A 26796-nucleotide genomic window follows, 5' to 3' on the forward strand; every position below is an offset into this window, starting at 1 on the left:
AAACTACAAAAGGATTAAAACTAATGTTTTTCGGGGGGCACTTCCTACCCTTCACCTTTGGTTCCTCATGCAGAGGAAAAGGCAGTTTGTGAACTTCACGGGTTCTGGCAAGTTCTATAGTTCAGAAAGTTCTATATTAACCATGGTGGTCGAAAAGTGCCATAACTGTGCTTTCAGAGCAGTAGCAAACACACTGGCTTTGTTGTACATGTGCAGTGTGTTCCAGATGTTGACTCATGTTCTGGTTAAGATCCTTTTCAGGATCAGCTGTGCACCTGCTCCTTTAATGGCATGCTTTCAGATGTTATTAAAATCCATTAAATTTCATATACCCACGGATTAACACAGTTACTACCTATCTGTGTTGTTGCATCAGTGATTTAGCAAGTAAGAACAACCACAGTAAAAAATGTCAGTTCCCCAGTGGTACCTTTTGTAGTTATGTGGCTACAAAGTATTATCTCTAGACCTTTAAGCCAAATAAATCACAGTAAATCCATGTGCCATCAAAATCACCAAAAATATTAACTCTGTTCATGATCATCAAAAGACACCATTTATTCCAATTTTCTCTGTAGAAGTGAGATTACTTGTAGTTATGAAGGTTGACTATCATCAATAATTTCACCCAGCATGCTGTATTGACAAAACAGACTTGAAGTGTTTAAATGTATCACCATCCTGGATGCTTTAGCTTGATATTTGATCACCATTATAATGATTTATGATGACCACAAGATCTTTCCATACATAATCGACATCAACACAAACACACCCGCACTCTGAAACGTTTCCTGTATATTTCTTGGCAACAGATCTTCATATCAGCGACCACCTATCCTCTTCGCTGTTTCTCTCGTCTGCTAATGCTCTGTCTCCCTCTCTCTGTCTTTCCCTCAAGTTGGTGACAAGGTACCAGCCGATATCAGACTGACGTCCATCCGCTCCACCACTCTGAGAGTGGACCAGTCCATTCTTACAGGCGAGTCTGTCTCAGTGCTCAAACATACAGACCCTGTGCCGGACCCCCGGGCCGTTAACCAGGACAAGAAGAACATGCTCTTCTCCGTGAGTCACCACCGTATCCATCTCTGTTTTCAAGAGCCCATCAGCTAGTGTATGCAAGATTTTATGTAAAAATACACCTGTCTAGGGGTAGTTAATCTGGTTTTAAAAAGTTTGACATTATTTCACTTGACATGATTTCAGACAGAGAGAGAGGGAGAGAGAGAGCGAGAGAGACAGAGTGAGAGCAGCAGTGGTTGAGTGAGCTAGAGAGTGAATGAGGAGAGGGGGTGGTGGTAGCAAGAACAAAGCAGTGAATCAGAGAAATAAAATGTAATTTCCAATTGTTTCACAGCAATTAATTTCTAAGGCTCAAATAAACGCACCCACATCTCTGCACAGTGCTGCGGCAAGGTGCTGCATTGCTGGATTCGGTGTGAATGTACCGTAGTTACCTTATTGAGGAAAGGGAAGCTGCTGAGACACACGCATGCAAACACACTCTCTCTCTCTCTTTCCCACTCACGCATTCAATCACTCGCTCACACACACAAACACACTCACTCTCTCTCTCTTTCTGTCCCACTCACTCTACACAGACACCCCTCATGGCAGACCTCAAAGGCTGCTGAGTCACCAAGTGGTCTGTGGTCAAAGAACAACAGCCACTGATGTTTTATTTAACACACACACACACACACACACACACACACACACACATACACACACACAGGCTCCAGACCTGCAGGATATCTTTGTTGATGTAAGCGCATCAGTGGAGTATTGAGTGGACTTCAGTGTTGAGACAATACATAAATGCGGATGAAACCACATACTGCAGCTGCCTTGCTGCAGCGACTCTTTGGTAGAAACTGATGAAACCTATATTTTGGGCTTGGCAAACAATAGTAATAGTGATAATACATTTTATTTACAAAAAAAATTTGTTTAAAATTGTTTTACAGTAAAATGAATGAATGAATGAATGAATGTTTATTTCGGTCATTTTCAAGCGGCAAAAATCAAATATACCTATGAATGAACAAATACTTATGCACAAGTATTTAAACAATAAACAATATTTCATTTCATTTCAGTGGAAAACCAAACCAAATATATAATATATACAAATAGACACTGACCGAAAAGGAATAGGCTGAAGCCTTAGCTTATTTTGCCTATCCTTCTTACATTGCTAAGATTTTGCCAGCTCACTTAAATAATGAAATTAAGTAAATGAAAGACACAAAAACAGAAAGATGCATAATTATGCAAAGGGTCCCTAGGCAGTCCATAAGTACACTTGTGTTCATAATTCTAATAAAATAGAGCATTTCATATAAAGATACAAGAAAAAAACAAAGACAGATGAATGTGAACTACTGCAGGGTGTGCAAACGTTTTGAGTATTGTTCTTTGTCAATAAAGTTGTGCTCTTTGACTGTTGCTCAGGGCACCAACATAGCAGCAGGGCGGGCCATTGGGGTTGTCGTCGCGACAGGGGTGCAGACAGAAATCGGGAAGATCCGAGATGAGATGGCCGCCACCGACCCCGAGAGGACGCCGCTACAACAGAAACTAGACCAGTTTGGAGAACAGCTGTCTAAGGCAAGGCTGTGTGTGTGTGTGTGTGTGTGTGTGTGTGTGTGTGTGTGCATGCCTGCATCCAATGTCCATCCAAATGTTAAACAAATGTGAATTTAATAAAATGATATATATGTGGGTGTGTGTGTGTGTGTGCCAAGTAATGTTTTCCCCATCCAAAAGTGCTTGATATAAATATTATCCATTATCCATCCAATATTATCCATTTTCTTTCCTCTATCTACCAGGTCATCAGTGTGATCTGTGTGGCTGTGTGGGCGATCAACGTGGGGCATTTCAACGACCCTGTCCATGGGGGCAGCTGGCTCCGAGGGGCAGTTTACTACTTCAAGATTGCTGTGGCGCTGGCTGTAGCTGCCATACCAGAAGGTCAAACATCTACCTGTCTGCGTGTCTGTCTGTTGGTTGATAATTCTTGAGAGGGGCTGGGTTTTTGGAGACTCCATTTTTTAACAGCGATGTAGGAATATAAATTTTGTGGGTGAGTTAATTAAATGGACCAGTCGATAGGCAGCGGCATTCACAAGCCACCTCATCTAAATGTTACAGAGCTGAGTGTGGTTATGTCAGTGGGATTTTTAAGCAGGCACCTCCCATCACAGATGTTTCATTGAATTAAGCCCTCCAGACTCCCAGAACACTCAGCAGGGATTTCTGGCTTCCCGGAACCACACTTGCCACAAATCCAGTTAAACTACTCTGCACCTAGGGCTTACACCTAGATCCCAGCATTTTTCAGTAACTACTGGCTTGGAACAGCCAGTTTAGCAGTCAAGAAGCTGAATTGTATCAAAAATGACTAAATGTCAGACTTCTTCTTCTGGCTTGAGACAGTCTGCTCAGCATATCAGAAACAGAATTGTATTCGCTAAACGACATATGAGTATTCCTAATAATCCATACATCAGTATGTCAGCAGCCATCCATCGTACGTTGGGGGCTATGCTGTTTTAAATATGCATTGAGAGCAAACATACAACTCACAGTCAGAGGAACCATGCTACTTGTGAAGGGCACATGCGGGGTATTAAAAAGTCTTAAATTCAGAAATCTCGATATAAGGCCTTAAAAAAAAATTGGTATTGTGGGACTGTTGCTGCACTATTGGGAGATATCTCTGGTGGTCCGTCATGACCAGCTGTGTGGTCACATGCTGTGTCTGTCTATTAACAACAAGTGTAGGATTTCAGGCAGCTCCAACTTCAGTTACCTCTTTGGCTTGAAAGCCCAAGCTGGGTGAAGTCTGTACCTGAAAATCTGCATCAAGTGCGATGTATTGTGCAGGAAAATCTTCTGCTCAGGACAATGGGGACAATGGGGTTGGAGTCCCACCTGAAAAGACTAAGACACATCTCATTCTCCAAAACACACCAGCAGCTCTGGTATCATTTACAAATGACACTAATGCATGTGAAACCTTCTACATTTTCAAACTGCATCTTAAAAAAGCTTATACGGTTGTAAATGTATTTATTAGCAGTAAATGTGTGTCTTTAAAACAATAACAGGACTGTTATTTGACAATGTCTCTTATGTGTACGGCTGTGAAATCTGTATTAAATTGCATTCTAAGTGGTATTAAATAGATCTTAATAAAATGTTAAATTCCACTTGTAGAAAGCTACAGATGCACTGCTATAAAGGATCACTATACTCGGAAACATGCTGTTAACAAACCAGAGCAACCATAGCACTGCCAACCACTTTGACACATGGAATGCTGCAAGCACGGACAATCAGTATTGCTGCAAACATGCTACTAATGAACAACCAAAACGACCACTGATGTGGATGAGGAAAAACTTTGCTGGTCAGATACTTTTCCCCAGATTAATAAAGGTTAAAATCCTCCTCTTAGTCTCTTTATCATCTATCTATCATGCTCTCTCCTCATTACTCTGTTGTTGTGTTTCCTCCAGGCCTCCCAGCAGTCATCACTACCTGCCTGGCCCTGGGCACCAGGCGGATGGCCAGAAAGAATGCCATCGTCCGCAGCCTGCCATCTGTGGAGACGCTGGGTTGTACCTCTGTTATCTGCTCCGACAAGACGGGAACACTGACCACCAACCAGATGTCTGTCTGCAGGGTAAGAGGAGTGGATTAAAGGATAGTTTTGGTATTTCACAACCTAGTCCGTATTAAAATGTCGACAGCCATCATTTAAAACTGCAACTAGCACAAAATTTACCACTCTGCTGCAGCTTCTTGTAACACAATGCAGCAGGGCACTCATTGGAAAAACATCTTTTTTAACAACACGCTGCATAGACGGACATGTTTTGAAGTTGTCCACCCACTTGAATTCACACCTTGGAATTTCCATTATATAAATATCCGACCGGGGACAGTATGACGTTGACTTTTTCAGCTCAGGAAAAATGTAGTCAGTGTGGTCTCCCTCTGGTAAGATAGATATCATACAGTTTGATTGATTACATCCTGTATGTATTGTGGCACTTAAAAACACTAAAGTGGTTGTCTTTGGGTAAAGTTGATAGTTGAAGTTGTCAATAGTCGATAGTTTGATGATCACTTACAAACAAAAGCATGAATATTAAGCAGTTACAGTTTAAGATTGGGAAAAGCTTTTTGAACATTAACACAAAATTCCCATCACTAGCGCTCTGCTCCAAATTAATAACTAATGTTACTGCTAACATACAGTTAGGAAGGCCCACTACATTACATCCTCCAGACAGGATTGAGCCATGTTTCAATGAACTCCAACCAACATCCAAAACTGAAATCAGACTAAACCTCAAAGCCAAATCTGTGTGAAGCCTGACCTCTAGTGGTGAAAAGTAAGGTGCCTGGTCTGTGGTGGCAGGTGATGTCACCACCTGTGGATTCCATGGGTGATGACATCACCTGCTTTTCGCTTCTTGCTTTTTTTTTTATCAGTCAGGCTTCACACAGATTCGGCTTTTTGGTTAAATTGCTCTTTAATGTGCTCTAACATAACAAATTATTTAATTGACTTGAATGCTGTACTAGCTGAAGCACTTTAAATTGTAGAGAAATATGAAACGAAAAAAAAAAACTTCTTCACATGAAACTGCAGTGAAAGCTTATGTTAGCAGAAGCAGGTGGTAAAGTCTACTCTGCAAATTCTGCAAGGTGGATGAAGGAGTTACAGCAGCTTTCCCCATCAGTTTCAATAGTCTTGCGCAATTTGATACAGGTTTGAAAAGACTAGAATAACTCAAAAGTAAAACAGACCTTGAAGATTAAAGATGGGGAAGGGGCGTAGACAGACCAAAACAGGAATGAAAAAGGCTGTTGTGGATAGATAAAGGGAGAGTTTGATTGAAATGAAGGAGACATGTACTGAAAATACAGGAAAAAAAGTATGATGAGCATGCTGAATTGAATTTAAATCTGATCTTCTAACATTAATGAACTAAAAGACTAACCACTCATCCTGGTGTCTGTGTGTGTGTGTGTGTGTACATGTAGATGTTTATTGTGGACAGCGTGTCCGGGGAGCGCTGCCGCCTGAATGAGTTCACGGTGACTGGATCTACTTACGCCCCTGAAGGGGAAGTGTGAGTGGTTTTAACCTTTAACCCTTAATCCCTTTTTACTAACTGCAGCCCCATTGCCACCTGGCATTTCATGGGACTTATATCCAGATGCAGTTCATCCACATTCAATTTACATACTGAACATTATCAAAGATTTTTGGTACGGGGCGGGCAGATACAAATCCAATACTTTCCCCCTGTGCTTTAACTTTGACTAGAAAAGTTATAGGCAACAACTTGGAAGTGTCCATTATTTTCTAGAGGTATTTATCACCTAAAAGCTGAGGAGAATGATATTTGTATGATATAAAATCCAAATCACTCATAGCACTCTACTAAATAATCATGACAGTTAGGGCTAGGCTGATTTATTGGATGGTTTGTGGAACTGATCAGTTCTACGATGGTTTTCTATCCGTCTCTTGCTCGTTCCGCAGGTACAAGGATGGTTCGGTGGTAAAGTGTAGTCAGTATGATGGCCTGGTGGAGATGGCCACCATCTGTGCCCTGTGCAACGACTCTTCTCTGGACTACAATGAGGTAAGGACTACAAACATGGCTGCCCCAAATGGAAGATGTGGTTCATTCCAGCGGTCCAAGCTCAAAAAATAAAAACAGTAGAGATACATGGATAGCTGCAAGACTTTATTTGTCCAGTGTAAAATATTCATTAGCTGATGTTACATTACTTGTATGTGTCCAAATAGGTCAGCTCAGCTAAGAGCGCACACGAAAAATAAGATGCTAGTCAGAGTTTAGAGTTTTGATGTTAAATGTAGGAATGCTCTGAGAAAAGTATCAATCATTATGATGTAAGAATGAATAAGATCCCATGCATTTTACATCATCTTTTAAAAAGATGTATCATATTTTCAAGGGCCAAAATATTTTATTTCTATTGATAAAGTAATTCATTATGTCCTTGCTTGCTATTATATCATTGACCCTAGATGAAGAAATTATGAAAATATTACAAGGATAAACGGTTTGGAAAATGAAGGAAGTGAATGAATAAATCAATTGGGAACGGCTCCCCTTTGATGGTTGGGTTGAAAGCATGCTGAAAAAGTTTAACTGGTAAACTGTATATAGATGGAATGTATTACATTGTGCGTACTCACTTTAATATGATAAGGATGCCATTTATATTTCAAAACTGCCTTCTATCTGACTGTTAATAACCTCTTGGCTGTTAAAATTAAATTATGCTTGACAAAAAAATTAAGATTAACCTCTAATAATCCCTTTGGAGCGAGAGGGTTTTTTGCAGGAGCAAACAGTAAAAGCATGAAGCAAAGAAAATGTAATATAAATAAAATTAGAGCAAATATTTTGTATGTATTTGTTTGTATTTATTGTACATATATTTGGAATACTGACAATTGGAAATCTGAATGTGCCACAAAACAAAATTTAATCAAAGTTCAAATGCAGCAAATGACTTGAATTTGGGTTTGAATGTCCTAAACTTTTTTGTTGGTTATTAATGATGATAGCAATTTATGTTAACCTCTCATTACTTTGTGTGTGTGTGTGTGTGTGTGTGTGTGTTCCAGTCAAAGGGTGTGTATGAGAAGGTTGGGGAGGCGACAGAGACAGCCCTTTGTTGTTTGGTGGAGAAAATGAATGTGTTCGACACTGACCTGCGAACACTGAGTCCTGTTGAGAGGGCTACAGCCTGCTGCTCTGTAAGTCTGTGTGTGTGTGTGTGTGTGTGTGTGTGTGTGTGTGTGTGAGAGAGAGAGAGAGAGAGAAAGAGGTCTCTGTATAGTTGGAAAATGCTGATTCACCTGACTCAATGATTCATTCCCACTGACCATTACATCCATTATGCAGTTGTCGCTAAATACTTCATAAGCCTTTCCTATACTCTTGTCCTCTCCTCTTCACTCATTTGACTGTAACTCTAGCTTTCCTTACCTCTCCCTCAATCAGTCGTCGTATTTTTGATGGATTTTCAGTATAAACCTGATTGGCCCATCACAGCGCCACCACCAGGCCTACAGGCCCTAATCAACATCTAAGACACTGCTGGGTCAAAGTTTCAATATCCACTAAATGAAATGGATTGTCCCCCCACAGCGCCGCCAACAGCCCAGAGAGTCTCCATGCTTCAAGCAGCAACGTCACACATAAAGAAAGCTTACAGTTATGTTAACATGCTGCTGGACTGTATTGTTGAAAACAGCTGAGGCGACTCAGACACTGGCCGGGAAGTCATTTAAAAGACACAATCTGTATGAAAAGCAAGAAAAAACTGGCAAGAGTCAACAGATGCTGTTTGGTTGCATTGCGTAGCAGAGCTATACTTTTCAGTAATTTGCAACTTTGCAATAAAAAAGAACATGAAAACTATTGAAATGTATGATTTTGAAAATGAATTTTGAAAATGCCTGACGATATTATGGTACTTTGTGATATTTTCACATCATCACATAGCCCACATCCTCAAACAGTAATATCATGAGCACTCCCAACAGAGCTTGTGTTTGTGCTACTACAAATTAAGCACCAAATTACACTTTTTCCTCTAGGCAGCCCTAGAAATTGAAAGCAGTGGTCATGAAACGTGTAGTAGGGTTACCATAATAATACTTAAATTCATACTTGTGCTGAATGTGTGGGGGAAATGCAGCTAACCAGCATGTCAAACTTAACTGTTGATCATGTTTCTCGTCATCCCTCTCTCATAAATATTATAAATATTAAAATAATAAATAATAAATATTAGGGGTTGGAAAAAATCTGTTCACTTAAGTGGATAATAAGTCACACAATTCTTGATTTTATTTTTTTTTTTTTAATAGTTTTTTTTTTTTTTTTTTAGTATGGCACTCATAATAGTATGAGTGTCTGCATTGCAATATTTAAGCCCTTTAGAACGAGATTCTTCCAAACTTGATAATATCCAAAGTTTCAGTGTCGACTTGTTGTTTTCAGGTGATCAAGCAGCTGATGAGGAAGGAGCTGACGCTGGAATTCTCCAGAGACAGGAAGTCCATGTCTGTGTTCTGTTCAACCAACAAACTCACCAGGCCTGCAGTCGGAGCAAAGATGTTCGTTAAGGTGAGAGAAACGCCACTCCCCGCTCTTGATCTCCCTTTTTTCTTTCTTCCTCGCCTCTTTTCATCACATAACCTCATGACCTCTCTCTTCCCTCCATATTTCCTCAGGGAGCTCCAGAGAGTGTCTTGGAGCGCTGCACTTATATCCGAATCGGCAATGCTGCCCGGGTTCCTCTGAGCACAGCAGTTCGGGAGCAGCTCCTCTCCACTGTCCGGGAATGGGGCTCTGGCCGGGACACGCTGCGCTGCCTTGCCATGGCAACCAGGGATACGCCCCCTGACCCTCGCTCACTCAACCTGGAGAACTCAGGGGCTTTTGCAGACTATGAGGTGATGATGATGATAGTGATCTTGTTGATGGTCATGATGCTGCTGATATATGGTGCTGCTGATATTCTTAAAAGTGGCATATGCTCCAGTCATTGTCATCTGCTTCTGATATGATGATTACATTTTATTTACCTTTGATTTATTGTAGAATAGATAAAAACTCCACTGGGAAGCTCTTAAAGCAAAATTGAATCGGGAATTGAAACTCTAGAAACTCTCAGAAATGTGGGAATGTAAACCACTTTCCCTGCACTTCCTGTCTCTCTCCAGTCTGACCTGACCTTTGTGGGCTGTGTGGGGATGTTGGACCCCCCCAGGAAAGAGGTGCTTGGTGCGGTCCGAATGTGTCGGCAGGCTGGCATACGGGTCATCATGATCACAGGTGTGGATGTGCTCACAGACACACATCCATATATGCCAGTGTGCTTGTGTAACGCACACACGTGAATACACCACATGAAAAATACACACAAGAATGCTCATACTGAGCATTTAGACCAAGCATGGCAATGGCCCTCCCATAATTGATTCTGTTCTAGCCAATCAGAGGTCTAGTTTGCCTTTTAATTGGCTAATTTAAAATCCCCTTGTTGAGGATTCCTCTTACAATGCACTTGAAAACTGAATATATTAAAGTATCAACTGAAATAGTGCGCCTCACACCCCACTGCCACCACCTCTCCTCTGCTTTCCAGGTGACAACAAGGGGACCGCACTGTCGATCTGTCGGCGGGTGGGCATCATCACAGAGCAGGAGGAGGAGGAGGAGGGCGGGGGAGTCGGTGGGGGCCTGACAGGGCGGGAGTTTGACGAGCTGCCCCCCCACCTGCAGCGGCAGGCCTGTCGGACGGCCCGTTGCTTTGCCCGGGTGGAGCCGGCACACAAGAGTCGCATCGTGGAGTACCTGCAAAGCCTGAGCGACATCACCGCTATGGTGAGCCTGACGTCACATGGTGTTCCATAATTTTTTTTTTTTTCCATCACACATCTGCATCTTTTATGTACACAAATATGGAGTCCATAGACCTTGGAGTGTGGAAAAAAACCTGCAATACTTGAACAAATTTAGTGTCTTCATACTTTCTGAAATTTATATAGCAGGTTGAATATACTTTGATTTTTTTCATGTTTTTCAAATATTGTCATGCTGCATACATTTTCAGCTGATTTGTCTATTTTCATTTGGTCTTCACATATTTTCCATCGATTTTCTTTGTCTCAGTATACACTGCTCCTGTTGTACACTCTGTGTACATGTTTTGTTCAAACAGACGGGTGATGGTGTGAACGACGCCCCGGCGCTCAAGAAGGCAGAGATTGGCATCGCCATGGGCAGCGGTACAGCCGTGGCCAAGTCAGCCTCAGAGATGATCCTGGCCGACGACAACTTCTCCACCATTGTGGCCGCTGTGGAGGAGGGCAGAGCCATATATAATAACATGAAACAGTTCATCAGATACCTGATATCATCCAACATAGGAGAGGTGGTCTGGTGAGCAGGAAAAAACTCTGGGAGATAAATACGAGGCAAATGAAAGGATGCACTGAGTGGTAGTGGTAGTTGTAACCGAGAAAGGTGATAAAAGGAGAGAAAGCAGAGGAAGCACACATTCGCTGCAGCAGATCTGGAGGTATCGTCTTATTCTAGGCACAAATGGGCTGTTGTGACCCCTTAGAAAATTATGCTACAACAGGGCTGGTAGACCGGCACTGCATGTGCTTGGACAGTTGGTATTATGCTGTCTGGGATTGCTTCCTTGCCATCATGGTACAAAATGAATGAACAACTCTTAGTGAGCACTCAGCCAAAGCAGTAACAGACCACTGTTTGACATTTAATCATAACACTCAAGAGGGCCATTGCTGGCCATTTTGTACAATTTGTTATCTAATCAAGTTAACACTTAAACATATAACAAAATCAGTATAATGTAATATTTTGTGTTAAATGATTTATATTTTTGTTAAGCAGCTGTTTAATGAGGAAGACCTGCTTAATATTGTGGTCTTTAACTATTCTATACTTATACTATATAGAAATGCAGACATAGATGGGTGCTTATTAGGTATTTTAAAACAGGTTCCAACAAATCTCAGCCATTCAGAATTTAGGACTAGAACTGTCTGTTTTATGAAATATGCCATAAATAGTTGTTGGCAACGCCTTTTAGCCCTAAAACGGTGCCCGTACCTAAACTGTATACCTCCAAATGCATTTCTAAGTTTTGGCCTTGACTTTGCTAGAACAGTGATTGGTGTCAATTTCAGGCAAAGGGTGCACACTTGTAAGCAGGATTGTGTATGACTAAATTGATAGAAATGTATATTTCATTTTTAACCGTTCTAATTTTTGCATCTCACTATCTGATGTCCTCTCCTCGTCCATGCATCCTTGCCTCCGCAGTATTTTCCTGACGGCGGCCCTAGGCATGCCCGAAGCACTGATCCCCGTCCAGTTGTTGTGGGTCAACCTGGTTACTGATGGTTTCCCGGCAACGGCCCTGGGCTTCAACCCTCCTGACCTGGACATTATGTCTCGCCCACCGCGCTCACCCAAAGAGCCTCTGATCTCTGGGTGGCTGTTCTGTCGCTACCTCATCATCGGATGTGAGTCTCAGTCCTGTCTCATATTAACACCAAAGCAATGTTTCCATCCAGTCATTCTTACATTAATTGAGGTGTACTGAAATAGAAATCGAGAGTGGATAAAAGATCACCAAAATCAATCAAATTCTCTTAAAAAATGAACAGTCATGCTTCAAAAGGCATTCTTACTGTACCATCAACTTACCCTGACAAGATATTCTGGCATCAAACAGAATCTCTGACCCACAGATCAAGTGGCACTTCAAATCTTTAAAACGAGTCAACTCTAAGCATTAACAGAAAAGGTTTTCTTATCAACATTGTGCATTGTGTTTGCAAAATGTTGTTCAAAAGTATTTTCAAGTGCTACAATTATCCAAGAATGAGTCCCAATCTCAAATTACACTACACTTCACGATCATCCATAAGAAAAAGCCAGTAATGCAACCCTTCTCTCCCCATCTCTGTCTTTGTCCAGGCTATGTGGGAGCTGCCACAGTAGGAGCTGCAGCCTGGTGGTTTATGGCAGCCCATGATGGACCAAAACTTTCCTTCTATCAGCTGGTAAACACATTTCTACCACTCTGTATCCATCTTTCTTGTTAATTTTGTTGACTAAAACTATGATGAAAAGTATTTGTTAGCAACACAAACACAAACCTTCTTTGAGCAAAACTATGATGAAATATCCTGACATTTTGAGTGGCGAGGAAAAACACCTTATTTTAAAACCTCAAGCAGAGCCTGGCTCTGCATGGGCGGCCATCTGCCTCAACTAGAAGGGTTGAAAGATGGACAGACAGAGAGAGAGAGAGAGGAGGGAGGACATAGAACAGGACATAGAACGATGCAAGTTCAGCATAGAGCTGTATAGTAATACAGTGCTGATAATAGCAGTGATGACAATACTAATGCTTCACATGAACAATATTAATGTGACTAAGAGATTTGCTGAAACAAAAAATCACTTGTATAGATTATCAGCTACAAAATTACGGTAGGCAGAGAGTGAGTGGGGTTCATTTGCATATTCATAGATCTGTACAAACTTAATTAATGCATGGTGTAGAGTTATACCTAAGCCATTTTAAGGCATGGAGGAATGTTTTTTCATGGAAAGAGACAGTAATATCTAATACTGATGAACAGAGGTTATTTTTAGGGGCTTAATTAATGGCTGCAGGGTGACTAAATTTATCCCAAAGAGAAATTAATGTACTATATTGTGTTCTCCCCAGTCTCATTACCTCCAGTGCAGTGAAGGCCACAGTGAGTTTGCTGGTGTACAGTGTTCAGTCTTTGAGTCTCCTTACCCCATGACCATGGCTTTGTCCGTCCTGGTTACCATAGAGATGTGCAACGCGCTCAACAGGTAGGGGAACACAAGAACACAAAACTGCACAATGCTGTTTTGTAATGACTATTCAAGGACCACATTAGTACTGCAGTTGGAAATGATCTAATGTCCTGTGATACCTGTGAGACTGGAATGGTTTGGTAATTTATGTATTTTTTTGAAAGACAACCCAAAGCTCCCCAGAATTCAATATCAGAGTGACAGTCAAAAATCGCTAAAAGGTAGCTAATTATGTATATCCAGTTATGAGTGTGAGGGCTTAGTTGAATGATTTACCTGTAGTGTTATTTTGAATTGTCATAGAGAAAGCATATCAAACAGCATCTGTATGAAACAAAACAATGCATGTCAGATCATGTTCTGAGATTATAAGATAATAAGTATAATATAATATACAGTATAAAACAATAATGTTGCAATTCTTTTGCAATAGGCCTTTTTCACAGCAGCCATTTTGACATGAAGTAGTAGGTAAACACAGATGTTACTTCTGACATTAATCAAGGTTCAAGGCTCCAGCTATGCCACTGAAAAGACTCTGCTATACTCAAATGGAACAGAATTTTAATGTCCCTGCTTTTTTATGTAAAAATGCCTGCTATGACTCAGGTGTACTGCACTTCCAAAACTGATATGTATATAACAGTATTATCAGTATCACAATACTGTGATGTGAGAAAAATATAGTGGATCACTATTTACTAATGTGTGATGGCATTTTGGTGCAAGCATACATAGCCTACTTGGAACCACAGTGAAAACATAGTGAATCTACCAGGACAACTTACTAGGAAGACAACCGTTTGCAGGCTGAGTCAAAAATGAATCCCTCACCATTATGACAAAAAGGTGCTGGGGCAAAATTATAAACTAGACAATATGTGGACCATGGCAGTCACATAAGAAAGCAACTAAAAGAAAGAGAAACAAAATCAGGTAGAGACACTGGACTATGCCGGCTAGGTCAGAAGGACTAGCTTGCACATACTTGTAAAGTGGAATAACAGAAAAGTCTTGTTGATAAGAATAATTTGTGATTTCCCTGTCATGTCCAGTCTGTCAGAGAACCAGTCCCTGCTGAAGATGCCCCCCTGGTCAAACCCCTGGCTAGTGGGAGCCATTTGTCTGTCCATGGCTCTCCACTTCCTCATCCTATACGTTGACCCATTGCCGGTAAGGTGAACTCCTGTGTATGCGTCTGTATACATACCTGTGTTCATCTGGACATAATATGTAACAGGGCTGTAGACTGTGGTTTTGAAAGGCTTTTACACAGATATTTGTTTACTGAAGCTGCTTGTAGCCAGTGTTTCCCTCTCTTGTTCAGTTTTCAGTGGTTTGTCCAGAATGTTATACTCATCAGTATGGAAAAGCCTCTGAAACAGCATTTAGACCATCATGACATACTGAATTTCCATTCAGTACACCTGGCTCTCACGTCATCTCATCATTTCCTCTGCTTGTTTCCTCAGGTGATCTTCCAGATCCGTCCTCTGTCATGGCCGCAGTGGGTTGTAGTGTTAAAGATGTCACTTCCTGTCATCCTGATGGACGAGGCCCTCAAGTTCCTGGCTCGCAACTATATCGAACCAGGAAACCAGATCCAGGTCAGGAGACACAACAGCCCTCCCACTCATTTTTCTTTACTCATAGAAAATTGGCAAATATAACAAAGAAGCACACTCAACCTGTAACATAGGATGCTTAACCCCTTACCATTCTTGCTCTTTCTTAGACCCATTTCAATGGGACGGTAGGGTACCTTCAGGGGGAAATAAGAGGTCAACAGTAGATGCCACATAGAAGTGGTAAACATCATCTCAAAGCTGGAGAGATGCAGCTCAATTCTGTGTGTCAGGTTATTATAGTTAGTATAGTTATAGTTTTATTTCCTATGCTCAATTATGTTTCATAAGTTGTTGCAGCAATTTCTGTATTGATATCATTTGTTACCCAGATTTGGTGCACAATTGAACCATTTTTCCCCACTCAAGAAGTAGTAAAAATTGTCAAAAATCTCTTCAAAATGCCAGATTAGAACACCAAGACCTTGAGAAACACCACAGAAAAATCCATGCTGTTATTTGGTGTCAAAAACAAAAACCAGACATCCCTGAATGGCCTCGCTCTTTAGTTTGCGGCTGTAAAGTTTCATGAGGCTGTGTTTAGCCTAGAGGTCACCACAGGTCATTATATACAGTGATGTCAAGTTTGAAAAAATGCTCTCACAACAATTAAATGGCTCCTGTGGGGGCCAACATCATCATACATGAATCAAATGTGGCTCATTGAATCCACAAGAGTCTCAGCTTTCCAGTCAAAGCCAACTGATGCAGCTCCAAGACTGTTTAGGCCCCAGTCTGCACAAACACACCATTTTACAACAGGCCAAAAGAACACATGTGGACTGCAGGGTTTGTGGCCCAAACTGCATGGGATTAGCATGAGGTGGGCCTATCTGAAAGGGGAGAGCTGTGGGGGGAGCCCAGAGAACCCAGTTTAGCATAACATGCTTGACATCAATTGTTTCTTTAGGTTGTCTACTTTCATATCATACCAATATCACCACTCTAGCTTTGAAAGCGAGCCCTCTACAGCCTCTGAAAGACAGTAAGTCAGCCTGGCCCTCCGTCTGTTGGAACATAAGGGTTAAATAATTCATATGGACCTAAAAAGTTGGAAATCTTTAAATTTACTCTCTTTAACACATCCATTGAGGAGAGGAAAGTGGCAGGAGCTCAGAAGCCAGCTGCTGGTCACAGAGAGTTCCAAAGGGTTTCCTCGTCTCAACACACACTGCTTGGCACATTTTCATCTTCGTCAATGAAAAAAACTGACATCAAATCAGTACCTTTTAAGTATTTTCCTCACATTTCTGCAGTGAAAAACAGACCAATGGAATTCCACAGAGCTTCAAAATTCACTTAAGGATAAGAACTGACATAAGTTAAAATTGTGTAAAACTGTGTTGTTGTTTTTTCAAAGACAACCTCATTTTTTTCTGCATGATTGGGTAAAATGGCTTAACTATAGTTTTTAAAGTGTAGTTAGTTATTTATTTTTTAAATTAAAAAACAGTTGAATCTGATAAAGAAATCCCTGTCTCTACCTCTAACCCTTGCTGAATTTCTTTTCCTTTGCTCAAATACAAAAAAAGACCCAAGAGGAGGAAGAGGAACTGCAGAGGAGGGGGGCTGGAGCAGGAGTGGTGGGCGCCATGACGCTGAGGGTGAGACAGTCACTGAGGGGTGTGTCCTGGTCCTTTGTCCTGATCTCTGCGCCTCTATTGGTCTGGATCTTCAGCCTGGACTCTGACATCACCAACATCTTCTGGGAGTGATGGAAGAAAGAGGGAGGGGAGGAGCTGGGGGCCGGTGGAGGGGAGGGATGATGTGATTTCATAAATCTAATTTGTTTTGGGGTGTGATGAGGGAAAAAGGAACAGTGGTTGGACGCTAGATGGAGGAAGAGGTGGACAAATTGCTGCGATCAATAGAGAGGGAAGACAAAAAATGTAGAGGATGGATGCATTAAGGGAATATCAGGGATGAGGAGGTGAGATAGAAAAACAAAAAGCAAGCAAATGTTATGCTAAGAGAGAGATGTGAGGGAGGACAAGTGAAATATTTAAACAACAGACAATCAGAAAAACAGACTATTCTGTGAGCCGACAAAAAAAGGAAGTGAGAGACAGTGAAAGGCGGCTTTAGACCTTTCACTCCCCCAGTAATTGAAGGTGCCATGTGTAGCATTTTGTGTTCCCTCAAAATTGTTGTTTCCTGTCTCAACAAAGATGCTTGTTATCACCACCACTCCATTTTTAGGAGCAGGAAACAGCATAAGTTGACAATCCTCTCAACAATGGTCTCATTTATTTGCAGCGATTACACTAATACCCCTGAATTAATGTGGCAATGGTTTTTTAATGTTGAAATGCTACATGTGGCACCTTGACTACATTTTCTGGGAGGACAAAATGAGTGGATGAATTAGGGGAGCAGTCAGGGAGAGAGAAAGGTGGTGAGTGGTCCAGCATCAAATACACACACATACACACACTCCCCCAGCTTGACAGTCATGATTAAGCCACACTAAACAATAGCTGTGGTCAGTAACAGATGGGAGGCCAGACAACTAGATGTACAGTAGAACCGAGTTCCCTGTCACAATGCCAAACTGCTGCACTGCAAAAAATATATGATATGAATTACATTTATTGTTGGAATTTCCTTGTGTATGAAACTAAAATAAGCATTTAGCCTGTAAGGTAAGGCTGGTAACAGACTGTTACAGAATGCATGTCAAATGCATGTCGCGCATTTTGCTTCCGAATGGAAATTCTGCCCACGTCTTGCATTGGGCCTGTTTGATCCTGCAGAGCCACGGCCATTCCCTTCAGCGGTTTGAGGATACACCACGTTCTACTGTACATCCTGGGTGTCTGCAGGCCCTCAGCCACTCGAAAATCTCTTACGACTTCTGGACTCAAGGCCTTTAAAGCAGTGTTCATTTTGACAGCCAACTTTGATTTAGTTTTCGTATTTCGACCTCAACAAATTTTAGTTTCAGTCACATTTTAGTCATTTGTATTTTGGGCACCTCTTTAGAGTAAGACTACCCTTACAAGGGTTTGTGAGTGGGTTATAATTAGTTTATTCATTAGTTTCCAGAACACTTTATAAATCATTACTAAGCAATTACAAATAAGTTATAACAGTGTTCATACATTGATGCAGGCTCACTATTTGGCAAGATCAAGTTACTGCTGCACTTCATCTATTCTGTTAAATCGCAGATCTTGCTAGTTGCTGAGCTTTACTTGATCACACCAATTAGTGAGCCTGATGTATGAAAACTGATATAACTTGGTGTAACGTATAATTTTTTATTCATGATTTATAGTGTTAAGATCCAAATTAATAACCTAATTATAAACCATTCATACACCTCTTATAAGGGTAGTCTTACTGTAAAGTGGTTCCAAATTCTACATATTTTTACATAGATCTACAGTCAACATTTTACATAGATCTACATTCCTTATTATAGCTTTTTATATTTTGTATCTGTCTTTTGTTTTTATACTGTATTTAATATCAGAGATAATGTTTGCCCATATATCCGTTGCCTTCCAAACTGAGGTCAGGAGTTGTGCTTTCATAGGCCCACGCCTCTTTTTTTTTATTTGTTAATGAAAATGACATCATATTTCCTTTTAGCTTTTGTCTCTTTTTATCTCCTTTTATGTCTTGGAACAACTGGTGATGAATACTCATCGTTTTAGTCTGCAAAATTAACACTGCTTCAAAGGACTTGGTTACCGTTGAAACTAGCATTTAAGCGTTTTAAATTTGGCCTTGGGATTTTCAGTTTTTTGGGGGATTTTCCATCGAGAAATCAGTCTAGTAAAACAGAACTTTATTCAAATAAGTCTACATGTTTTTTTCTTTCTTTGTGTTTCTCCTTACATTTTATGTTATTTGGCATTAAAAAAGTGTTAAAGTTGCATATACATCTCGCAGGCACCCTGATAGATTAGCAGTCACGATGCCAAACTAAGAAGCAAACGCTCTTTGGATGTTCTTAGGCTTTATTGTACTGCTGCTTGTTCAGCTTATTCCCTCAGATCAAGGAGTGAGCAGGTTTGTTATCAAGCCTTCGAAAAAGTGCATCAAGGCAGTTCCAGTAGTTCTTAAAACGTAAATATTAGGTATGTGTATTCATAGTTAAACACAGTAGAGGTTGTGTTCTACTTGGTGATTTGTAACATTCACCATCCAAATGATTTGGATTGACTGCCTAAATGTGAGTAGGCTAGCTGTACAAAAATCAGCATCTACATGGACTGATATAGTTCTTCATCGTAAGACATCATATATACTGTATCTAATTATTAATTTCATTGCACAATTCCTACTCAGTACATTGCAACACTGACATTTTTTTGTCTTACATATGTATATTTTTACCTTTGTTATCTCATTTTTTACCTTAAGCTGTTTGCGACACAGAAATTGCCTCTGAGTTGGTGTGATGGAAACGACTTCAGATGTTTGATTTTGATCTGAAGGCCAAAGAGCTGAAGCTTCGCTCAGAGGAAAGCTAGAATAAACAGGTGATTCCAAATGAAACATTTTTAGCACAGGTCATACAGTGAGGTTAACCGTGACTACATGCATATTTTAAAATAGGAAATGTATTTATTTGTCCAAATGTCAGGGAGCAGTCTCACCATTTCCTCTAGAGATGCTCACTGCCACATTCCACACTGTTGCCATAGAAGGGCTTTTTTAATTTGTGCAGAGAACATTTTTGATACATGCAACTAGAAACATTCCTGTTGTTACATCACTTAGTAACCAACCTTTCAAGATATCGGCATGCCATTTTCTTGAAAAAAAAAAAAAAAAAATGAAAAATCCGTCTTGCCCCAAGAAATTTCAGATGTCAAGGCTCATGTGTGCAAGGATTTTAAAAAGACAGAACATTCCCTGTTTTTCACACTGTGAGAGCTTTAGGCCAGGGTTCAGAGCTTTCATCTCTTTCCTTTCACTCTCAACACCCTGGACAAATCTTGACATCCTTCCATAGTGTGAGCTGGTCATCCAGTTAAATCTGAAAGCAATTAGGTGAGGGCGAGGTAATATTTTTAAAATTTGGAAAAAAAAAATCAAAACAAAACAAACAAACAAAAAAAAAAAAACAAATTTTGATGATTGCATTGTGTGGACCCCAGATTCCCCCATGGTTAGGTGTGGGATGTCCAGTTTAGTCTTTTCATTGTAGTGCAGTGTGTCTCCAGCTTAAGACAAATACAGGCCTTCATGATGCCATTTTGATGAAGCCATGAGTTATTGTTTTCTTTTATTTATTTATTTATGTTTTTTTCTTTTTTTCTTTTCTTTTTTTGAGAAACATCAGCCTTTTGATGTCAAAATCGGTTTGGGAGGCATGAAACTAACTCACCTCTTGCGATGTCAACCTGTCTCAGAAACAGGTTCTAGTTATGGTTCTGTGATGAATAATGCATTGTTTTAATGTCATGTTGCTCCTCCCGGCTTTGTTACTTAGCCAATGCCATGGAAGCTCTCAAGTTGACTTGTTTCACTTTTTTTGCTTTGTTTCACATTTATGCCTCTTCTTGTTTTCCTTTAGTTTTCACATTGCAGCTTTAGCTTCTAAAACCTGAAAGAATGAGGCTTTTGTTACAATGCAATAGTCTTTATTGATACCATCGGTGCAAGAGAAAAACAAATATATGCTCCTTGCAGTGACTTTTTTTTTTCATTAGCATTGCAGCGTGTCATGGCAACCCTGCTATGGCAGTTACCAAATGCCCTACATTTGTTTACGCTTTGACCTTTTTTTGTGTGAAGATTTATTATTATTGTTATTATTGGTAATGTTTTAGTTTATTATATTTATTTACACCCATGTCTGTTCAGGGAACAAAGAATAGAGAATGGTTAAAGCATGTATGAAGAACAGGATGAGAGGAAAGAGGGTTTGAGAGGAGAGGGGGGACTCGTGAGGATAGTGTGATATAAAAAGGGAAAGGGAGCACCGCTGCCTCCCAACAGTCACTGTAAATAACTCATTCTTAACTGACTTCCCTGCCAAGGTTAAATTGATGGATCGAGCGAATAGGATGAGAAACCTTGGTCATATAGTTGTATCTCCTCTTCATTTCTTACCTCTTTCACTCTCCTCCTTTCTGTCGCGCCGTCTATCACAACCCATAGATGGTTTTGTGCAAAACAATAAACGAAAACAGACTTCATTTAAGTACATTTGATCCATTTTGACAAATCGATTTCCAGCTTTGGTTCTTTATTTACATTGAGGCTGGAGAAGGGAGTAAGATTTTGTAGTTGTTTTTATTATTATCTTTGTCAATGGTATGTTTTTGGCTGTCTGTCACAACAGCTCCTGTTGAAGTGTCTGTTATGGGAAGTGGTATGACGGGCGGGCGAGGGCTTTAACGGGATGAAAACAGCAACAATAAACAGTATGGTTCCGAGTTCGAGTCTGTTGGGTTGTGATTGTTTGACACGTTACACAGGTGCCACAGTAGTTGAGGTAAATCACACAGTCTGCATGTATGCTGATGATACACACATATGTACTTGCATGCCTCCAAAGCTTCTCAAGAGATTTTGAACACAACTGCTAGAATTTCTGGGCATAATGAACATCTTACCACCTAATATGATCAACCAGTTGTTTTAAACTTAAACTTAAACTGATAAATAAACAAAGTTTGAGTTCAATGATATCAATACACGACACACACACACACACACACACACACGCACACACCATCACTAGAATAAACACAGGAAGCATCAACTCCACACTGACAGTGGAATGAAAAAACACTTGTGGCTTTTTCTTTTTCTCTATGCAAGGAAACAGGTTGCAATAAAGTTTTCTCGAATGTGTAGTGAACACACACACACACACACACACACAGGTATCCAAGTGTGTAACGTATGAATATGAATTTCTAACATAATACATTGTCAGTACAAATAAGGGATTTTTTTTTTTTTCAAAATATACAACTAACTTTCCTCAAAAAACAACAAAATCACATTTGAAGAAAACAAAAAACACGTGTTCTAGAAAAAATCGACCGAAAAAAGGGGCATAATGCCTTCTTTTTATGTCTGGCCAAAAAACCTCTTCCTCATCCTCAGCCCTCTTCCTCTCTGTCCAACATCGGCCTCCATTGTTGTCCAACCCATATGTTTCCCTGTGGCTCTGATTTGTAAGTGAACTCACTATTTATGGAAGAGCGTTTTCACATGTGTAAATGTGGAGAGGCAGTTGACAAAACAGGGCATAGTGTGTTATAGTGAGTTTGGCACACTTGGAAAAGGCATCAGCTACAAGTGTTAATGTTTCAGAGACAGAACCACTGCCAGTGTTTAAACATATAGAAAAAAACTGTAATGAGGCAATGAGGCTGCTGGACAAGGCTCTTTTTTTTGTGATATATTAATGCTCTATGCCAGGAAATAAACAGAAGCTACCAAGACTATTTTTTTACTCATAGCCAATTTTGAATAGTTTTATCCTGTTGTCAGTGAAGCTAACATCCCCACAAGATGGGGCCATAGAGCATCACACCATGTGCACAATGTAATATCTGCCGAACTGCAGGGCTGAATCAATATGACTTCTCAGATCACACACACATTCTTAAAGGCACCTCTTTTACTGGGCTAGTACCAAAATCACTAAGTTTACAGGAGGAATCCTGATCCATCAGCCAAGTCAGAACCTGTGTGTGTGTGTGTGTGTGTGTGTGTGTGTGTGTGTGTGTGTGTGTGTCCATGTCTGTGTAGTGGGGGAGGGGGTGGAGGGGCAAAACTTAGGCTCCTTTTATAGACATAGGGACTGAGAGGGAGGGAGAGAAAGTCCATGTGAGTTTTCTGTGCCAGTTAAGAACAGTCATCAACAGAGAGAGCGAAGGAATACGTTCCACCTCTGGCAGACAAAAGAAGGACAGAAACTGAAAAGCTTATTTAAAAACTTTTTTTCATTCTCCTCAAGAAAAGCTGAATAAGCCATTATCTGTTTTTAGTAGAGAGGCCCAGAGAAGAAATATCGGTGTATGCATAGAGACCATCTGCCTGTGGGAAAACAGATTTTAAAGTAAGTGGACTTTCTGTTGAAACACTTGCAGCCCTGTTTGAATCTGATTTGAATGTCTGACACAGTCCCAGTCGCCGGCTACATTTAATTATAGAAGCTGTTTAGGGATTATGTATTTTCTAAACGGATGTCCTAGTGTCTTTTAAGCAATTTTTTGATGGCTCATCAGCTCTTGCCCTCTTCAAGCCAGCAGTAAGACAGTGCTTGACGATGATGTCATGAAAATGAGTAGTGTCTTTACATGAAGCTGGGCTCAGTGTGATAAGGTTATGTTGTTATGGCAAGATGTTCATAAAAAGTTACAAAAAAGGCCTCAAAATTTGCAATTAGCAAATATTCTGCACTGTAACATTATTTGTAATATATAATTATAATAATTCAAAATATAGTTTTCTGGACATTTTTTCCCCGTATTTATTCATTCATTCATTCATTCATTTATTTAATTATTGTCTAATAGTTTTCTCACTTTTTTAAAGGTAATTTCCGGGTCATTTTCTTGCAACTGTCTAATAATTTCTTGCAAATTTTTTTGTAATTTCTTTGAAAGTTGCTAATTACCCTCTCGCGTCTCTGTAACAAAACAAATTAGCTGTGAAAGCTCTGACGTCCATCCAGGCTTTTATGTTGTTTTTCTTGAACAAATATTAAAAATCATACATGTCAGCTCATGTCGAACAAAATGCTGTATATAACATAATTCATCAATTCAAAATGCTTCCAATTTAGACAGAAATCACTCAAAACCGGACAGGTTTAAGGTGATAAATAATACAAACATCATCATTATGTCAGTTCTTATTTACAATCAAAAATATATCAAATCGGATTTTACTTTTGTACTGCATGGCGCTGTGTAACCAAAAATGCTATGAAGTATGATGAAGAACAGCCCAGCGTTACGAACAACAGAGAGACACAGCTGAAGCTTCAAAATCATACATTCAAATTGAAACAAAGATTCAAAATGCTGCTTGAAAAGGACTCTATTTCAAATGTTCCCACCATCACAACATATAGCAGAGACATGAGCTGGTGTTTCCTGCTGAGAGCGTTTTCCACATTATTTCTGTTCTCACATGTTCTGCAGTGAGAAAAACGTCTCTTGGTGATTTCCATAGGTAGGGGTGATGTTGTGTTGTCTCTCTTCTGATTTGACGAACCCTCTTTCTCTTTGACTCGATCGATGGCCCTCATTTATTTCTAATCTCTGAGCTTCTGTCTGGTCTCGTCCCTCTTTTGTTTCCTTATCTTCTGTCTGAGCCTCTCATGGCTCTCATTGTCTCGGCTGCTGCTGTCTAAGTCTTCAACACTCCCTGTCTCGCTGTCCTTCCCCCTCCTCAGCTCTCTGTGTCACTGCCTGCCATTGACGCTGACCAGGGTGTGACTGATAAGGCTTTTGGAAAGCTGATAAAATGTGATCATTTTAATGACAAATATTCCAAGCATTCAGTGTTTCTGCAGAATTCTATTCCTGTTGGCGTCAAAAAGCCTCTGGAACTGCATTCAGACCACAGGACAGGAAAACTCAGCTGGGACAGTAAACCTGCTCAGGGTTCCAGTGTTGCTTTGCCAAATTAACATGCACATATGGTTACCAAGTGCACACCAAAGTTACTACCGTTAACCAAAATGAACAAAATAATGAAAACTATGTGTGAAAAAGCATAACTGAAATAAAAAGTAACAATAACAAAAAACAGTAACTAACTGAAACACTGAGACTGAATTATGAGTTTATAAAACAAACTAAAGTAAACTAGAGTGAAATATTTTCTCATAAATTTGAGACTTTAGATCACAGAATTTTTCAGTTTTTTCTTAGAAATGTTTGTGACTTTGAGTCACATTTGTGAATTATTGAGTTCTTTTCTCATAAAGTTCTTTCTTGTAACTTTACCACTTTAATCTCAGAGAATAGTTTTCTTGTCAATTCACGACTAAGATTGGAAACAAACTTAATTAAAACTAAGCACTAATTAAAACTAAAGTGAAACTGAAATTTTAAAAAAAGTCAAAACAAAGTAAAAATAGAATGTAATGAAAAATGTAAAACTATAATATCCACAGTGCTCAAATTACTGTTTGTAACTGCATTTTTTCTGTTATCAACATCTAGAAAGATCCGGTAACTTCTACACTTCCTGTATCACTCCACACCAGAGGAGCAGCAGCCACCACAGAGACACAAGTAGACTGTGTTTGCTGTTGTTTGTTTTCTTCATTGAAGTAGCTACATTATGGGTGCCATGTCACTGGTAGGACGGCCCATTATTCTGAAACCCCAGTTTGAAAAATGTCCTATTGGACCGAGAGCCCATCAGTCGGATGGCCCGTTATCCCGAAAACAAACTCCTGTTGCTGTGAATCCACCCTTGGAAGTTGTTACCCTGCTGGCTCTGTCCATGGTGCTGAATGGGCAGGGAGTAGGCCATCTTTCTGGCCTTACCCCAAACATCATTTCAAGTGATTTCACTGTCACAGACAAATTTACAGTGTTGGAATACGGCCTAGGGTAACACAAACCCTAACCCTTTTCAGACTACTGTGGTTTCAAAATAATTGGTATTTATTTTTGCGATAATGAGCCACTGGGCTATTGGGCTTTTGGTTCAGTGGGACCTCTTTGGGACTATTGGGGTTTCAGAATAACGGCTCTTCAGACTAATGGGCGGTCCTGACGTCAGGCTAGCTACGCTGTTGCTAAGCTCTTGGCCGGGTCCTTCTTTGCCTCCGCTCCCCTCTATTGCAAATGTTTCCCATAGCTTTCAGGCAGCTGCCCGCCACATAGAACTTGGACAAGAAACTAGTTCTACCACTCATTTAAAAAACAAACATAAAAGACATTTTTATACTATTTCAGGCTGTAAAAAGTCTGCTACACATCATCAAACTCAATTTTTTTCTGTATTTTAACAATTTGAGTGGATTAAGGTGGTTATTTTTCAGAATGTTAGCTGGGGGGAAGTCCACCTGAATGGCAGGAGTTAACAGTTAGCATTTGCAGCATCCAGCCAGTATCCAGCACTCAGTCACAATGAGAGCAAGATAGCACCACTACAGTCCTATAATATCACATTTTTCGAAATAGGTGAGCTATCCCTTTGAGCCACTACAGTTAGAAAATCACCATCTACTTCCTGCATGTGGATGTCCAGCACAGCAGCCTCAGTCATTTTTCTCACAGTGTGCATCACGGTGGTAACTTCACAAGTAGTGACACAAGCTTTATTTGTCCAGGCTATTTTCAACTGTTGCTGTCGTGTGTGTGTGTGTGTGTGTGTGTGTGTGTGTGTGCTTACATGTGGCTACTGCACCCCTCTGTTTAAAATACTATTCACTTTACTATGCATATACTCTATACCACTATGTGTGTATGTGTGTGTGCATTAAAAAATAACATTCTTTTCTTCACCAAGACCTGACTTAGGGCATACCATTTTTCCCAACTTTATTGCATCCCAAGAATTCATCGATCCATCAAACACAGATCATAATAATGTGGGAGCACTTGGGAGTAAATGTCAGATTCTTGATTAATTTGGTAGATAAATAGATAAATCAAACAATCAGTCAGCATACAAAACATGTGCAGCACAACATGTGAGTGTGCTCTCCTCACCTGTTTACTGTGTTCAATCAGCTGTGGATTGTGACAGTGACA

General features: G+C 40.2%; 1 protein-coding gene across 2 annotated transcripts in view; it reads left to right on the forward strand.

The window, feature by feature from the left end:
* LOC115357147 (sarcoplasmic/endoplasmic reticulum calcium ATPase 2) overlaps positions 1-21496 on the forward strand; it is a 32845-nt gene extending 11349 nt beyond the window's left edge. Inside the window, exons 7-25 of one of the 2 annotated variants that reach the window (XM_030048549.1) lie at positions 902-1068; positions 2458-2613; positions 2838-2979; positions 4530-4696; positions 6067-6155; positions 6572-6674; positions 7691-7822; positions 9075-9200; positions 9308-9529; positions 9800-9911; positions 10225-10463; positions 10801-11021; positions 11934-12136; positions 12594-12679; positions 13354-13487; positions 14528-14645; positions 14945-15079; positions 16080-16082; positions 16639-21496. In XM_030048549.1, the coding sequence (XP_029904409.1) occupies positions 902-1068; positions 2458-2613; positions 2838-2979; positions 4530-4696; positions 6067-6155; positions 6572-6674; positions 7691-7822; positions 9075-9200; positions 9308-9529; positions 9800-9911; positions 10225-10463; positions 10801-11021; positions 11934-12136; positions 12594-12679; positions 13354-13487; positions 14528-14645; positions 14945-15079; positions 16080-16082; positions 16639-16812 (2729 nt within the window). In that variant the 3' untranslated portion in view covers positions 16813-21496. Of the gene's footprint in view, positions 1-901; positions 1069-2457; positions 2614-2837; positions 2980-4529; positions 4697-6066; positions 6156-6571; positions 6675-7690; positions 7823-9074; positions 9201-9307; positions 9530-9799; positions 9912-10224; positions 10464-10800; positions 11022-11933; positions 12137-12593; positions 12680-13353; positions 13488-14527; positions 14646-14944; positions 15080-16079; positions 16083-16629 lie in introns of both variants that reach the window. The other variant, XM_030048540.1, reaches the window with a different exon arrangement.
* The last annotated feature ends 5300 nt before the right edge of the window (positions 21497-26796 follow it).

Source organism: Myripristis murdjan, chromosome 1, assembly GCF_902150065.1.
Source record: "Myripristis murdjan chromosome 1, fMyrMur1.1, whole genome shotgun sequence".
In the NCBI taxonomy this organism is placed as follows: domain Eukaryota; kingdom Metazoa; phylum Chordata; class Actinopteri; order Holocentriformes; family Holocentridae; genus Myripristis; species Myripristis murdjan.